Source organism: Nerophis lumbriciformis, linkage group LG30 (genome assembly GCF_033978685.3).
Source record: "Nerophis lumbriciformis linkage group LG30, RoL_Nlum_v2.1, whole genome shotgun sequence".
Lineage (NCBI taxonomy): Eukaryota > Metazoa > Chordata > Actinopteri > Syngnathiformes > Syngnathidae > Nerophis > Nerophis lumbriciformis.
In genome coordinates this window covers 9,453,303-9,471,681 of record NC_084577.2, presented here as the reverse complement: position 1 = coordinate 9,471,681, position 18,379 = coordinate 9,453,303, and the positions used below count along the sequence as shown (strand labels likewise).

The 18,379-nt window shown below is 40.0% G+C and overlaps 1 protein-coding gene across 3 annotated transcripts in view; it reads left to right on the top strand.

The window, feature by feature from the left end:
* nf1a (neurofibromin 1a) overlaps window positions 1–18,379 on the top strand; it is a 210,755-nt gene that overhangs the window by 164,517 nt on the left and 27,859 nt on the right. For all 3 annotated transcript variants that reach the window (XM_061925507.1, XM_061925508.1, XM_061925506.1), the window contains 3 exons: window positions 1,931–2,073; window positions 5,813–5,859; window positions 10,538–10,754. In XM_061925507.1, coding sequence (XP_061781491.1) covers window positions 1,931–2,073; window positions 5,813–5,859; window positions 10,538–10,754 — 407 coding nt within the window. The remainder of the gene's footprint in view (window positions 1–1,930; window positions 2,074–5,812; window positions 5,860–10,537; window positions 10,755–18,379) is intronic.

The window sequence follows — 18,379 nt, the reverse complement described above, 5'->3', positions numbered from 1 at the left end:
TATGCTGGAACTAATCGTTCAGAATAATCCGTTTTACCTTTAAACTCAAGGAAAATACATTCGTGAAGATGGACTGTGCAACTTCTGAACCATTCGCAACAGAGGACGTTTGTATTATTTGCAATGCTATTCGGTCGTTCGAGACACGGGACAAGAAAGCTACCATGTAGTTGAAAATAAACTGTGAAATAACTTGTACGTTAAAACCATGCTGGTATTAATGTATATGGTCGTGTGTTATTGATGCTCAGCTTTCTCGCGAACATAACCTGCTTGGAAGATGATTGACAGAGAATGGGGAAGTGTTGTGTGTGAGAAAATTACGTGTGTGCACGGGAAAGAGAAATGTATCGGAGTCAAACCTGTTGTTAGCACAACATTGGCAATAAAAGAGTGAGACTTCTTTTGGAAGAACCAACACAATAAACTAGAAAACGACACGTGAAGTGATTATTTTTATAGCGCACCAATATTAAATATCAGTTTGCATGCAAATGTTCAATCACTCTCGCTTTATTTCATACAATAATTTGTGCATTTCAAACATAATGTCTGCTCTACTGTGTTCGGGGACCCTCCTCTTCTAAATCTGACCAATCACAGCTCTGCGGTCCTTGATGGGGCCAACGCAAACCTAGGATTTTTGGGAGCTGCACGCAAGGCTTTCGGGAAGGTACGCATGGGGAGGGAAAGAGACGGCATCGCTTATACAAGTTATGTGATGCGAGAGTATACACCAGGTTTAACATTATCTTCGTCAACCCTTACTGGTTTGGATAGATTGCCATTTGTGAGAAGGCCAATTTTTATCTTGCTTGGTTTTGCAGCAGTGTCTACATGAAGCCATTCTGGGCATGGGGTAAGGTAGTTATTTCTCTTTTTTAGTGGCACAACCAGGCCTCTCCAATTTTCCAGGGGTTTCCCAGGTTTGATGTTGGCTTCAACTTCAGATCCGTTAGTTCCTGACTGTCTGTCCTTGGCGGGGGGTTTTTGTGAGTGCGCTGCATGGAAAAATACGCATCTGTCCTTCAATGTAGTTGAGGTTTCTACCTACAAAACGGTCAAGGCGAATGGGCAGGTTGTCGTGCTTGAAAATGCCCTGTTTCAAATTTTTGAACTCTGTTCCAACATGTGCAGAACTGGCTGATGTTGTACTGCCTTCAAAATATGGTATCATGACCTCAGACCATATTGGCAGGTATGAGCACAATCTGATCAAATATTTGTAGCACAAACGATTGGGACAAACTTGGAGAGATTTTGACATAGTTGGGGCGAGGGGTCTAGTTATGATTCATATCATGTTAATAATAATGATTGGGACTGGTTTGGGGAGGTTTTGACAAGTTGGGAGGGCTGGTTATGAATATTAAAACGTTAAACCAAAATTGTTTCCAGCACAAACAGGGATAACTTCACACTATTACTTACATTGGATTGATTTTTTTATAGAATTTCAAAGAATTTGAGACTGCAAACTCATGTTTTTTATTTTCTCCCTAGTGTCATTTTTAAAGCTTTTGAGTTTTTTTCAAGGTTGTATCAGTCTCGTAAACTGACCCCACTATAATAAATGATAAATGGGTTGTACTTGTATAGCGCTTTTCTACCTTCAAGGTACTCAAAGCGCTTTGACACTACTTCCACATTTACCCATTCACACACACATTCACACACTGATGGAGGGAGCTGCCATGCAAGGCGCTAACCAGCACCCATCAGGAGCAAGGGTGAAGTGTCTTGCTCAGGACACAACAGACATGACGAGGTTGGTACTAGGTGGGGATTGAACCAGGGACCCTCGCGTCGCGCACGGCCATTCTTCCACTGCGCCATGCCGTCCCTACTATATAAGATTTTTACAGCAATCTGACCATTTATGAAGATGGCGACGAGCTGAAGACACATTTTGTGTATTTGTCTCCCTCAGGCACAACTTGCTGGACTCCAAGATCAATACTGTGCTGTCCATGTGCCAGGACACAAACCTCCTGAACCCTGTCCATGGCATTGTCCAGAGTGTGGTGTATCATGAGGAGTCTCCACCACAGTATCAGCCCTCCTATTTACAAAGTAAGATTGACTATTTCCTCTACTATGCTTAATAGTGATGTGATAAAATTAAAACATAAAAATATTTCTCGTTTAGAGAAATTGTCTTGCTGGCAGAACACAGAAGTTAGTTTTTTTAAATAGTCAGAAGCATATATGCCCATCTGCGAGCGAGGGATTGGAACAACACTAAGTGCTTTGCGTACCGGTAACTAGCCAGTTCAAGTTGACGCGAGTCACCCTCTCTACCACCCTCCACGTCCCTCCTGTTTTAAATGAATGTTGAAATTATTTCTCGTGAACCCAATATCATGTCGTCTCGTCTTGAGATGAGTGTACCGTCACACTTCTAATGCTTACACAAACAATATGCACAAGTTATGCCTTGTATAAATGGAGGAATTGACAACAGAGAGTAGGGGTGCACAATTTGGGGGGGAAAAATAATTGCCATTTTTCTCTCAATAGTTGCGATTGGATTTGCGATTTTACATTATATCTACATAGAAATGCAAAAAACTGCGAAAATAACAGGGTACTTTTTAGACTGTCAATCAACATATTTTTGTCTCAAGGTGCCACACATTAGAACAATATCCAATATTTTACTTCAAAAAATATTTGACTTGATGCAGACAGACTCAGAGCTTTTGCCTATATCATGTCCTTGAACTGAATACATCATTGATAAAACTATACAGTGTTTACAATGTAATGTAATAATATATATTATTAATGCAAGTACCTGGTAACCATTTAAAAGGATATAAACGTTTCTTTCTCATACCACATACAAAATGAGCTGAGCAAATTTGAATGTTATCCACATTATTCACATCCAAATTCTGTTTGAGGCTTGCAAACCATAATCGCCTTCTTTCTTTTTAGACAAACACTCTGCCTGCACTCTGTTTTTCACAACTTTGTACAGATTAGGGATGTCCCGATTCGATATTTGGATCGGATCGACTGCCGATATTTACCAAAAATTGCGTATCGGCAAGGCTTGGGAAAATGTCGATCCAGATCCAGTTTAAAAAAAACTCCGGTCCGGGTTTTTCAACGCACCTATTTAAATAATACATTCCACTTTTCTGCTGCTCCGTAATTTCCGTTCCGCATTTTCCAGCACACCTTCAACACATCCACAATTCTCACGCAGTTGCTTTTAGCTGCTGGCATTACACGACAGGCTCTTCTCACTTTTTCCTGTGTCTCCCTCTCACAGACAGCGAGCGCACCTTCTTACACACGTCACATACTGTCACGTCATACGTCACATACGTATACGTCCTCTCCCAGCAGAGAGCGAGGTAGCGGCATGGCTAACGTTAGCTGTGATGCTAGCGCAGCCGCTAAGGTGCGCGCCTGCTCAAGCGTCCTCTGCGCACGGCAAATCTATGCCACGCACAAAATCAAATAAAAAAATAAGCGCATAACAATTTTCGACACACGGACACGACAGAGACAACAGTTTTCGTCATCATTGTTCAAATATTGTGACGTCTGTCGAGACGCTTATCTCCATTCGGTGCCACACGTCCAGACTCCACACCATCAAAATGGCAAAAATTTCCACATCAACACCGTATGAAAAAATTAGTGATTTTTTTAGTTGTGATTTCCTTCTCTGCATGAAAGTTTAAAAGTAGCATATATTAATGCAGTATGAAGAAGAATGTTTTAATGTAGACATGCAAGCCTTGAAAGAACATTTTGAAAATCAAGACTACATTTCCTGCAAATGAGTGCATTTCTACCCTATATTTTAACTTTAGATTTATTCTCAAATCAAACTCTTTTGGCTGTCTTTTTGACACTTACATCAGGCGCCCCTCTCCACACCCTGGATTATAAATAATGTAAATAATTCAATGTGATTATCTTGTGTGATGACTGTATTATGATGATCGTATATATCTGATAGTGTATATCTGTATCATGAATCAATTTAAGTGGACCCCGTCTTAAACAAGTTGAAAAACTTATTGGGTTGTTACCATTTAGTGGTCAATTGTACGGAATATGTACTTCACTGTGCAACCTACTAATAAAAGTCTCAATCAATCAATCAAAACACATAGAATCATCATACTGCTGTGATTATATGCATCAAGTGTTCATTCAAGGCTAAGGCAAAATATCGAGATATATATTGTGTATCGCAATATGGCCTTAAAATATCGCAATATTAAAAAAAGGCTATATAGCCCAGCCCTGGTTCAATGATGCCAATACTGTTTGTCATGTATAATTTTGTCTATTTTGTGTTTATCCTTGAATAAACAGGTCAGTTTCTTGTTACCAACCATTGTGTATTATTCAAACTCCCCTAATTCAGCTGGCTAGTTGTTATCAAGAGTACTAAAACCCTTTTCAACATGATTCTGACAACTAAGTAGGCTAAATAACTTTAAACTTTAATACATGCTCGGATAGGCCAGTATCGGTCAGTATCGGTATCGGTCAGTATCGGTATCGGATCGGAAATGCAAAAACAATATCGGTATCGGATCGGAAGTGCAAAAACCTGGATCGGGACATCCCTAGTACAGATACAGTAGCACTCTGTTTTTCACATTTTTGTACATATACTGTAGTAGTACTGTAGATGTTTTTATCTTTTTGCTCAATTTTGACAGCTGCAAAAACACTGCAAAAGTTAACCATTTAGCCTCAGCAGAGATGCTAATAGTCCTTTTCACAGACAATACGATTGTTGTGCTTTCCTCTAGCATTGCTGACATGCTGGTTGTAGTTACATGAAAACACTTGATATGAATGAAGCATACTGCACCATTTGCAAGAAAACAGTTCTATGGCAAATCTGAAAAATAGCTGCTATGATGTTTGCTAGTATGTTTTTAAATTAGTTTACAATAGAGAAGCTTCTGGCGTATTTAGTTAAATTAACCATTTTGTGCAAGAGCAGTGAATTAATTCATATACTTACAATTTATTCTGGCCCTCTGATTTTCCTTTATGTCTTTGTACTTTGTTGTCCGTATGGATGTGAAATGTTCTTGAATTATTTTCAATATGGTCTTAAAAATGTCACTAAAAGTCTTACATTTGACTTGTTGAAACCTGCAGAGACCCTGTAAAACATCAACGTTGATTTGATGTTAATTGTGCAGCCCCAATAGAAAGTCTTCAAAGTATATCTTTATAAGGGACGGCGTGGCGCAGTGGAAAAGTGGCCGTGCGCGACCCGAGGGTCCCTGGTTCAATCCCCACCTAGTACCAACCTCGTCATGTCCGTTGTGTCCTGAGCAAGACACTTCACCCTTGCTCCTGATGGGTGCTGGTAGCGCCTTGCATGGCAGCTCCCTCCATCAGTTTGTGAATGTGTGTGTGAATGGGTTGGAATTGGGGGTTAAATCACCAAAATGATTCCCGGGCGCAGCCACCACTGCTGCCCACTGCTCCCCTCACCTCCCAGGGGGTGATCAAGGGTGATGGGTCAAATGCAGAGAATAATTTCGCCACACCTAGTGTGTGTGTGACAATCATTGGTACTTTAACTTTTTAACTTTTAAATGTGGAAGTAGTGTCAAAGCGCTTTGAGTACCTTGAAGGTAGAAAAGGGCTATACAAGTACAACCCATTTATCATTTATTTATTTATAAAATAAAGTGACCATGTAATGAGAATCCATAATTGGGAGCAAAGCTTTACAAAATGTTAACCCCATTGTGCCACAATATACTGTACCTCTCCCCCACCACATCATCTTTACCAAGTTCTGCTTTTTTAACAGGCTTTGGCTTTAATGGACTCTGGAGGTTTGCTGGTCCTTTCTCAAAGGTAAGATTGATTATTTTTATACTAATTAGAGATGTCCGATAATATCGGCCGACAAATGCATTAAAATGTAATATCGTAAATTATCGGTATCGTTTTTTTTATTATTGGTATCGTTTTTTGTTTTTTTGTTTTTTTTGTTTTTGTTTTTTTTAATTAAATAAACATAAAAAACACAAGATACACTTACAATTAGTGCACCAACCCAAAAAACCTCCCTCCCCCATTTACACTCATTCACACTCATTCACACAAAAGGGTTGTTTCTTTCTGTTATTAATATTCTGGTTCCTACATTATATATCAATATAGATCAATACAGTCTGCAAGGGATACAGTCCGTAAGCACACATGATTGTGCGTGCTGCTGGTCCACTAATAGTACTAACCTTTAACAGTTAATTTTACTCATTTTCATTAATTACTAGTTTCTATGTAACTGTTTTTATATTGTTTTACTTTCTTTTTTATTCAAGAAAATGTTTTTAATTTATTTATCTTATTTTATTTTATTAATTTTTTTAAAAAGTACCTTATCTTCACCATACCTGGTTGTCCAAATTAGGCATAATAATGTGTTAATTCCACGACTGTATATATCGGTTGATATCGGTATCGGTTGATATCGGTATCGGTAATCAAAGAGTTGGACAATATCGGAATATCGGATATCGGCAAAAAGCCATTATCGGACATCCCTAATACTAATTGTACATTTTGCACTATGAAAGGAAAAAAGGAAGCTAAACATTTGTTTGCAGTCAACCAGCAAAACAAAAACAGTGTAATAAGTGAACATAGTCACAATATATTTTTTAATGGACCATCATTCAAAGGTTGTTCATATTGAAAATGAACATAACAATAATGGATAGCAGTTTGATATCAGCATAAAACAAGTACCGTATTATGTTGGCTTGCATGTAAAATCTCAAATGTAAGTGCTCCGATACGAGCAATCCTGCATTGCGTTTACTGGTGCAAAGCTCGACAGCCAGTTAACATCTAGATGTCCTCCAATAAGCACAAAAAGAGTGTCTTTTTTTGTATTTTACTAATGTCATTTTTCAAAATGTAAACATGGTAGGCTATAAGCTACTAGGAGCTAGCAGCTACAGTACACAACCGCTAAGCACACTAGCTGGACATACGTGATTAGTGTCCTTAATTGAACATTATTGCAGTCTAAACCACATTTGTCAATATAAAAAAGTATCAAATAATTATAGTTCCGCATTACTTACAATTGCAAAGTCTCCAAACAAACGTATTGGTAAGTATCCGCGTCATGAGACTTACTCAGTGCTCCTCCATACTTTTCTGTTACGCACCCCCAAGGAAAAAATACATTTTGCACCCCAGCCCCCACTCTCAACTATATAGTATAATTTGTCTACAAAGTACATATGTACATTGTATCATTATTAACATTAAAGAAAAAATATATATACCGTATTTTCCGCACTACAAGGCGCACCGGATTATAAGGCGCACCTTCAACGAATGGCATATTTTAAAACGTTCATATATAAGGCGCACCGCATTATAAGGCGCATAGAATAGACGCTACAGTAGAGGCTGGGGTTACGTTATGCATCCATTAGATGGAGCTGCGCTAAAGGAAATGTCAACAAAACTGTCAGATAGGTCAGTCAAACTTTATTAATAGATTACAAACGAGCGTTCTGACAACTCTATTCACTCCCAAAATGAATAAACAGCTGTTTTATTATTTTTCCCGAGGTAAAGTCAGTGACGTGGTGTTTTGTTTATCTTTTAACAACAGCAAGGTATAACATTTAGTGCAACATTTATATCACATAGTGGAGGGGAACTTTTCCCTGATTCAATAAACACGTAAAAAACAGTGATACTGTTACGGTGAATCAAGCAGTAGTGCAATCACAATATAGTAACACTCGAAATAGTGCGTAGCAATAACAATATATCAAAAACTCAACATTAATACAATAACTCAAACGTTAATGTCACGCAACACAACACACAAAATAAACATGTAAAGCTCACTTTATGAAGTTATTCCTCATCCACAAATCTCTCTAATTCTTCTTCTTCAGTGTCCGAATTAAACAGTTGGGCGGATACGGCATCCAACATGCCAGGCTCCGTCTTGTCGAAGTCGTCATTAATCGAGTCAGTGTCGCTGCTGCTCTATTCCCGTGTTCTACTGCGTGACTGATCGTCTTAAGTTTAAACTCTGCGTCGTAAGCGTGTCTCTTAATAGGAGCCATTTTGGGGTCTTTACATAAACAAATGGAAATGAAACGGCACGCCTCGCGCAGTCATATATCCCAGCATTCACCGCGCGCTTCTTCTTCTACAGGGGAAAATGAAGACGGGGGAAAATGAAGTTGGCGGCTGTTTACCGTAGTTGCGATTGATTGATTGATTGAAACTTTTACCTGTTGGAGGCTCAATATTTGTCCATATATAAGGCGCACCGGATTATAAGGCGCACTGTCAGCTTTTGACAAAATTTGAGGTTTTTGGGTGCGCCTTATAGTGCGGAAAATATGGTAGATAACTTATGAGAAATCATAACTTTATTAAAAATGTTTTTAGTCTTACAGAAGGAATAAAAAAATGCATCAAATTGCCTGAAATAAAAATAAAAAAAGGATCCTAATATAAAGTGAAACTGCACGTTTTTTGGGGAATTTTACCTATCGTTCACAGTCATTATGAAAGACATGACGACGGATGTTTTTTTAATACATTTTAAATAGTAAATAAATGCGATCAAATTCCGCTTACAATGGAGCCTATGAGAGCCTCTATTCTGCCTACAAAGCTAAAGTATGTATGTATTGTAGTAACAGGCACATTTATAATATAATACATTTTTTATGTACTTTACTGCGCATTATTTGAAAATCACGTCACCATTTTCGCTTTTTTTTTTTAACAACATCACTGATTACTGCTCACTGCAGACTTTGACAGCCAACAGACATAATAAAACATAATTTACTGTACAAGGTTTGCTCTCATTAGGATGCCGATTGCTAGGATGTTTATATATTCCCATTTAGATGAAGAATGACGTGTAATCCCCACGAAGAAAAGTGGGGTGGAACCAAGTGTCTTCATGTCGTTCTCGCCATTGCCTAAAGTGGCTGTCAAAATGTACCAACTTGTTGGAATACGTCCTCGTCCTTCTACTTTCCAGGAGAGACGCATGATTTATGATCTACAATAAAGTTGTAACGAGCAAGGAAACGAAGAAGCACCTGATCAGTCAGTCATGTCAACATTGGCACACAAGCTCGTGATCACGCTATTAGTAGTTCCCAGGCGTTCGCGCTTATAATAACAATATCACTAATACTTGGTTAATATTCAAGTCACAAAATGTAAAATAAGTTTTGTTAGCGCTTTTTGGATGGTTATCTATTGAATTTTATGGGCGGAATAGAGGACCTCCCATTGGCTCCGCTGTAAGAGGACTTTTATTTACGTTTATTTAGGAACTAGAATGCATTAAAAAAAATACATCCGTCGTTATGTCTTTTATAACGATTGTGAACGATAAGCAAAATTCCCAAAAAAGTGCAGTCCCTCTTTAAACAATAAACAATATTTGCCCGACTTCAACCATTTGATACTGAAAAATTGAATTAGATAAACTCAGTAGATAATGGTACATTCAAATTGATCACAATATATAATATAATTTAAAACAAAAACGAATAAAAAAAGTTGTGCTGAATTATTTTTTTAATCAGAATTAGAAAGTCAGGATTAATGGCTACAATGAGCACATTTTGTAGTGCACAGCTTTTCGAAAGTAGGTTTCAATCATGATACTGATAAAGCATATGCCCCCCGGGGTCACACTACCGTAACTTTGGACGCGCAAGTGGCTGTTTTCCTTCTCAACAGGTAATCTAATTTTCCATTTACTATTTTTTGTGTGCATCCTTTTGCGTGGCAACATGTGTTACCTATAGTCCCACAACTGCTGTTTCGTGTATTGTAAGCAGAGACATAGTTTGTGGTGTAGGACAAAAGGCCTTGTCACGCTATAGCTAACAGTGCTCGTAATGTCACCCAATACACACAAACTGCACACAACTTGTATAATATACTATTTTTATGTGATAATGAGTATTTCATAATTAGACAAAAAAAAGTACCTCTGACGACCAAATGTATTTTCTGCAACAAAATACGAACTAATGATCCTTCGATGCAACTTCAGACTGTCAACAACCTATCCGTGTGCACGTACAGCTCTCGCACGCAGGTTTGTGCACTTCCAGAGAGGAGGAGACTGGGAGGGACTATCATCGAGGTGCGCTGAGTGGGGGGTGTTATTTACTGTTTGAATTCTGCTAGTTGACACAAGATTCTAGTACCCCAGCTTTAAGTCCATTTTGATGATTAATAATACATTAGGTTGGTGTTTTTCATACCTGTTTGAGTAATTTTACCTGATCAGGCATTTTCTAACATTCCACACCAAAAAATAAAAGTATGTATGATTCATGCTGATATCGTATCAGGTATCGGCCAATACTTAGGGCTCCATTATTTGTATCGTATCGGCAGTGAAAAGTTGTGGGACACCTCTAGCAGTGTCCTCATGAGCATAAAGTGTGAAGTCATCAGAGTTGACTGAGCACACAGTGAATTGTTTATTTGGTTTTCTTCCCCACAGCAAACCCAAATACCAGATTACGCCGAGCTAATTGTCAAGTTCTTGGAGGCATTGATTGACAGCTACCTGCCTACAGCTGAGGAGGAGCGAGGGGAGGAGCAGCTGCGGACGCCGACCTCCCCTTATCCCCCCACCAGTCAGAGCCAGCTCAGCATCACTGCCAACCTCAACCTGTCTAACTCCATGACCTCACTGGCCACCTCGCAGCACTCACCAGGTTTCAATGCACACACTCACTCACACAAACTATATTACATTAGAACCCTGTGTCGGCGTGGCTCGAATGGTAGAGCGATTGTCTAGAACAGTGATTCTCAAACTGTGGTATGTGTACCACTAGTCAGAGTCGTGTATAAAGAGTATGGCCAACCCTGTTTCAGACGTTCTCCTCAATAATCGGTCAAAGGGCACTCACGTGACTTCAGGATGCCATGATTGCTACTAAATTTGAGCTGATGCTGTGTGTCTGCGGCGCTTTCTCGTTAGTTTTTCGGCATATAAAAATGTCTCGCAAGAATTGTGGAAAACTTTTTCATCCCTTTCCCAACAACCCGAAAGAAGACAACTATGGGAAGTGAAGTTCACCATCAACACTGCAGAGCCACCGATTACAGTGTCTTGTGCGAGGTAAACACTCGACACAACATCTGCGATTTGTTCAGGACAGAACACACAGAAGCTAATGCAAATATAGAAGAAATTAACAAATTAAAGAGATGGTTTGACAAAAACAAACAATCCTTGAATTTCAGTAAAACTAAATTTTGTAACAGCAGAAGAGACAGTCAAACACAAACATAGATATCAATCAAAGTTTATTTATATAGCCTTTCATCAAAAGGCTGTGCAAACCACAACATCATCCTCGGCTCTGATCCCACACCTGGGCAAGAAAAAACTCAAAACAATGAAAACAACGAGAAACCTTGGAAGGGACCGCAGATGAAACTTTCTTGGCCTTGTCAAAAGTCTTGCAGCCGCATTTTGTACAAACTGTAATCTTTTAATGCTAGACATAAGGAGACTTGAAAATAATATGTTACAGTAATCGAGACGAGACGTAATGAACGCATGAATGATCTCAGCGTCAGTGGTGGACAAAATGGGACAAATTTTAGCGACATTACGGAGATGAAAGAAGGCTGTTTTAGTAACACTCTTAATGTGTAACTTAAACGAGAGAGTTGGGTCGAAAATAATACCGTGATTCTTTACTAAGCGCTTTGTATAACTGTTTTGTTGTCAAATGTTAAGGTGGTATTGTTAAATAGGTGCCGGTGTCTAGCAGGACCGATAATCAACATTTCCGTTTTCTTAGCGTTAAGAAGCAAAAAGTTGCTGGACATCCATTGTTTGATTTCATTTAGACACTCCTCCAGATGACTACAATCTGGTGTGTTGGTCAGCTTTAGGGGCATGTAGAGTTGGGTGTCATCAGCATAACAGTGAAAGCTAACACCGTATTTGCGTATGATGTCACCTAGTGGCAGCATATACGGTAGATGCTAAAGAGTGCAGGACCAAGAACCGAACCCTGTGAAGCTCAGCACGTTACCTTAATATACACTGAGGTCACATTTTTATGGGAGAAGCACTGCATCCCGTCAGTAAGACAGGAGTTAAACCAAGAAAAGGTTAAGTCTGACATACCAATACGTGTTTTGATACATGCTAATAGAATATTATGATCGACAGTATCGAAACCAGGGCTGAGATCAAGTAGCAGGAACGTGGATGACGCTTCAGCATCCATAGTTAGCAATAGATCATTCGTAGTTTTTGCGAGGGCAGTCTCAGAGTGATTTGCCCTGAAACTGGACTGAAAGGGTTCACAGAGATCGTTAGACGCTAAGTGTTCATTTAGCTGCTGTGCAACAATTTTTTCGAGGATTTTCGAGATAAAGGGAAGGTGGGACACCGACCAGTAGTTTACCATGAGGTCAGGACCGAGGTTAGGTCTTTTGAGCAGAGGATGAATAGCCGCTGTTTTAAATGCTTGGGGAACAGTACCTGAGGAAAGTGGTAAGTTCATTATATTTAGCTCTGATGGTCCTAATATTACAAACAGCTCTTGATAAATTTCCCAGGAAGTGGGTTAAGTAAACATGTTTGTTTTGTCCCATTTACAAGTGGTAGGAGTTCTTCTGTTATTTCTTCAAAAGGAGAGAGATTATTTTGGAGAGCAATATCTGTCGTACATATATTTGTATCTGCGTTAATAGAACTCCCTTGTTGTGTTAGCGATGTTACTGTTATTGAACAAATATTTAGGAATGTTTTTATTGAGGCGAATGAGTTTGGAGTAGTAATTAGTTTTAGCTAAGGTAAGTGCGTGTTTATAAGTTATTAAACTATCACTCCATGCTTGATGGAAAACCTCATGTTTAGTCACATGCCATTTGTGTTCCAGCTTTCTACATGATAGTTTAAGAGCTCTGGTTTCTTCTGTGAAGCAAGGTTAAAGCAGGCCGCATTTTAGGAGCCTTTTTTTTTTCCTTTAGCTGTGCTATTCCATCAATGGCCTTGCGCAGGGCATCGTTAAAGTTGTTATTGAGGTTATTGAGGTTACATAATTTGGGAATGGTGCCAATACCAAGGGCAGGAGGCCAGCAAGAGTCGTAGTTGTGGCAGCATTAATGTGGCGGCTGCTAAAGCATTGGTTATTAGTAGCTTGTTAACAATGAGTCAGAATGTCGAAATTTATAAGGTAGCGATCGGACATTACTTTAGTGTACAAGAGTACCATAACTTTGGACGTGGTGACACTTCGGACAAGGACTAGATCTATCGTATTACCGTTGTGATGTGTGGGTTCACTTATTATTTGTGTGAGACCAAAGCTATCAATTATAGTCTGGAGCGCCACACTCAAAGGGTCTGACGGGGTATTCATGTGGATATTAAACTCCCCTATTATAATTATACTATCTGCTTGTGTCACTAGATCAGCAACAAACTCTGAATATTTGCTGATAAAGTCTGAATACAGCCCAGGGGGCAATGATCTGATGTTTAAAAAGCCCATATTATAGGGCTGTTTTGAGGCATTTTTGTTCATGGTATCCGTAGTCCTGATATTAATAACATTGTGTAGTGCGCCTTGAATAATTTCAATCACATCTAGGAATTGATATGATGGGGATCTTGTGATGATTCGCTTCGTGCTGCAATAGATTGAACGCGTCATAATTTGCCACCTCAGTAAAATGTCTACCTCTGGCACAGTCTCTACAGAAAAAACATTATGGGAGTCATGTATTATTCTACGAGAAATGCTATGTGTGCAGGAATTTTACAGCCTGGCACTGGTTAGTTTTAGCTTAACTGACTCCTCACCCGGCCTGACAGACACTGTAACTGACTGTGTCTGAGCTTGCTCTAGTGTAGTTAGTCAAGTGTGACTCAACCAGCAATCCATGTTACTAGCAAGAGTGATGGCGCCAAAGGCCGTCCCTCCTCAGCAACCCCGGTTTTCCCCAGAATGAGGGCCAATTATCAATAATCTGCTATACCTCATCATTGCCTCTTACAGGCTGGGGGCTCGAGACAAGTACTCGATGCCGAGACAGCTTTCTTGTGAGATTACAAGTCCTAGCTATGGTCATCTTTGTATTCTCTGACTGTCATCCTAGTGTCATTGGAGCTGACGTGTACAACTATGTTAGCGTAGGTAGTGGTGCGAATAGCCTGTCGTACGTGTTTTTACTAGGCTTGCCGCGAGTCAGCTCCCTAAGATTAGCTTCAATGTCGGGTGCTAGGGCCCCGGGAATACACTTAATTATGGCTGGTTTACTAAGCTGTATGTTCCGGGTGATTGAGTCCCCTATGACTAAGGTGTGGTGTCCGGTCAACTGGGTTGTAGGACTAGCTAAAGGGCTAAATTTATTACACGTCTCACCCGGTTCACCGGGGTTTGTAGAGCGCTTAGGGCTGCTACAAACTGGGCTAGTCACCTCGCTACAGCTAATGCTAGCAAACGTGTCTGTAGCGCCTAAAGTTACGAAATTACTCTGCTCTAACTGGTGGACACGGCCCTCTAGTGGAACCAACCTATCCATGAGAAAGGTGCACGAAGAACAGGAAGCTATACTCACCTTGTAATTTTTCCACCGAGTCAAGTTCTTGCTTTCTTTAGAGCGCTGTAGCTTCGCACTAGGACTAGCTTACCTTTGCTAGCTTATCAACTAGCTAGCTGAAAGTGAGGTGGTGAAACAGAGAGTAGGTGCTTTGTAAGTTTGATAAGACTACTAAATGTGTTGGGGAAAGACTAAAGAAAGCTGTGAAATAATTAGAAGCCCACAGATAGAAAGATATCACGTAGCTTTGAACGGCGAACTGCAGCAGCAGGAGGAAGTAGCAGCAGCGGGACAACCGGACTCTGTTTTTTTCACCGAGCCGAGTGCTTCCTGTCATTCGGAGCACAGTAGCTTCGGACCGGGACTAGCTTAGCTTTGCTATCTTAGCAGCTAGCTAGCTGAAAGTGCGGCAGTGAAACAGAGTGTGTGTGCTTTGTAAGTTTGATAAGACTACTAAATATGTTGGAGAAGGAATAAAGAGAGCTGTAAAACCATTAGAAGCACACAGATAGAACGATAGCACTTAGCTTTTGAGCGTCGAACAGAGCAGTAGCTTCAGACGCGGACTATCTTCGCTTTGCTAGCTTAGCAACTAGCTAGCTGAAAGTGAGACGGTGAAACAGAAAGTGGGTTCTTTGTAAGTTTGATAAGACTACTAAATATGTTGGAGAAGGAATAAAGAAAGCGGTAAAACAATTAGAAGCACAGAGATAGAAAAATAGCACTAAGCTTTTTGAGCAGCGAGCAGAAAGAGTAGACATTGAAAGAGTAAAATAAACCACATTTTGGGTGTAATAATAGATGATAGTGGATCAATACAGTTAAAAAGCACAGGCATAGCACGCACAGTGATTACAAATACATTTGAGGCAGCCAGCACAATTGACATACTTCATACAAAATTCACAATTTCTCCTTGATTGTAATTAAGTTTTTGGCAAAATGAGGGTAATACGCTATTTTTCAGTCGTTTTGTGTATTTTTTACGCCGTCGGTTATGAGCTGAAGTATGTTTAGAACTATATATAAATGTATCATTATTGGTTTATTACTAACGTCAAAACAACAGCAATTGCATGCTTCTGGGCACAATACTCTCTTTGTACGCAACTTTGCCACTAATGGTATGTGAATTCCACCTGGTGGTACACCAAAGAATCCCTTGATTAAAGTACAATGTTTAATTTTCCGATATTCAAACATAGTGTTACTGTTCAAAATGTGTCTAGGACGGCGTGGCACAGTGGACCGGGACCCGAGGGTCCCTGGTTCAATCCCCACCTAGTACCAACCTCGTCATGTCTGTTGTGTCCTGAGCAAGACACTTCACCCTTGCTCCTGATGGGTGCTGGTTAGCGCCTTGCATGGCAGCTCCCTCCATCAGTGTGTGAATGTGTGTGTGAATGTGTGTGTGAATGGGTAAATGTGGAAGTAGTGTCAAAGCGCTTTGAGTACCGTATTTTCCGCACTATAAGCCGCCCCGGGTTATTAGCCGCACCTTCAATGAATGGCATATTTCAAAACTTTGTCCACCTATAAGCCGCCCCGGACTATAAGCCGCGCCTACGCTGCGCTAAAGGGAATGTCAAAAAAACAGTCAGATAGGTCAGTCAAACTTTAATAATATATTAAAAACCAGCGTTCTAACAACTCTGTCCCAAAATGTACGCAAATGTGCAATCACAAACATAGTAAAATTCAAAATAGTGCAGAGCAATAGCAACATAATGTTGCTCGAACGTTAATGTCACAACACACAAAATAAACATAACGCTCACTTTCTGAAGTTATTCTTCATTCATAAATCCCTCGAATTATTCTCCTTCGTTGTCCGAATTGAAAAGTTGGGCGAATGTGGGATCCAAAATGGATCTCGCTGTCTCCCTGTCTTAGTGAAGGTGTGTTCGCCTTCGGTCATCCATTGTTCCCACGCAGTTAGCAGTCTAGCTTCGAATGCCCTGTTGACACCAATATCTAGCGGCTGGAGGTCTTTTGTCAATCCACCCGGAATGACGGCGAGTATTGAATTAAGCGCGTAAGCGTGTCTCTTAATGTGATGTTATGAGCTAGCAAATATAACAACTACACTACCCAGCATGCAACGATAGTGACGAGCAGGCGCGGTAGCCCTGAGAAGCGTTGTTGTATGCTGGGAGTTAGAATGTGGTTATGAGCACGCTGTGAGTAAACGTTGAGAACTCAGTTAACACGCCTCGTCTGCATTATTTATAATTAGACAGACAACACACTTAATAGGAGCCATTTTGGGGTCTTTACATAAACACACAAATGGAAATGAAACGTCACATATCCCAGCATGAACCGCGCGCTTCTTCTACGGGGAAAAAAGATGGCGGCTGTTTACCGTAGTTGCGGTCTAGCTTCGAATGCCCTGTTGACACCAATATCTAGCGGCTGGAGGTCTTTTGTCAATCCACCCGGAATGACGGCGAGTAGTGAATTAAGCGCGTAAGCGTGTCTCTTAATGTGATGTTATGAGCTAGCAAATATAACAACTACACTACCCAGCATGCAACGATAGTGACGAGCATGCGCGGTAGCCCTGAGAAGCGTTGTTGTATGCTGGCAGTTAGAATGTGGTTATGAGCACGCTGTGAGTAAACGTTGAGAACTCAGTTAACACGCCTCGTCTGCATTATTTATAATTAGACAGACAACACACTTAATAGGAGCCATTTTGGGGTCTTTACATAAACACACAAATGGAAATGAAACGTCACATATCCCAGCATGCACCGCGCGCTTCTTCTACGGGGAAAAAAGATGGCGGCTGTTTACCGTAGTTGCGAGACCTAAACTTTATGAAAATGAATCTTAATATTTATCCATATATAAAGCGCACCGGGTTATAAGGCGCACTGTCAGCTTTTGAGAAAATTTGTGGTTTTTAGGTGCGCCTTATAGTGCGGAAAATACGGTACCTTGAAGAGCCAAGTGTTTTCTGGGTGGTACTTTGTAAAAAAAAGTTTAAGAACCGCTGGTTTAGAAAGTTGAGGGTTCCCGCCATCCCAGCTACTGCTTTTGTGTCCTTGGGCAAAACACTTTACTCACCTTGCCTCCAGTGCCACTCAGACTGGTGTATGAATGTGTGTGGCAGGACTTCCTTGTAAAGGAGATTAAGAATCTCAATGGGATATTCCTGGGTAAATAAAGGTAATGAAGGGACCTGTTTAAGTCGGTCCTGCTTATGTGGACAAAATAAAATAGTAAAATTCACCCATAAAAGGTGAACCAAAAGTTGAAAAGGCAAAGTTTAAACCATACTTAGTATAAACGTGTTAGTAAAGTGCCAGTAAATGTTCACAATGCATGCAGAAGTCAGTGTTTGTTTCTGGACAGGTTTGTGTCATAAGAAATGTGCAATATCATCTCATACTTGTAAACTATGTATTACCACAACATAAAGTTGTTGACTTAAACGTTTTGGTTTCATTACGTGCAGGGGTTCACAGGTCACTTAAGAAAGTAAAACAACATTCATGTGTCATGGGCTCCATGCAGGCCCGGCCCTAACCAATCTGGCGCCCTAGGCAAGATTTTAGATGGCGCCCCCCCACATCGGCAGTGAACTGTATATACTCACAAGAAACCAAATAGCTTTGTCTTTGACCTTTTTTTTTACTTAAAGAAAGCAAATTAACAATCAGAATAGTTAACAAGATAAAAAAAAATATGAATAAATAAATGAATGCAAAAAATGAATATATGAAATACAATATTTTTTACATACATATTGCTTAATTAA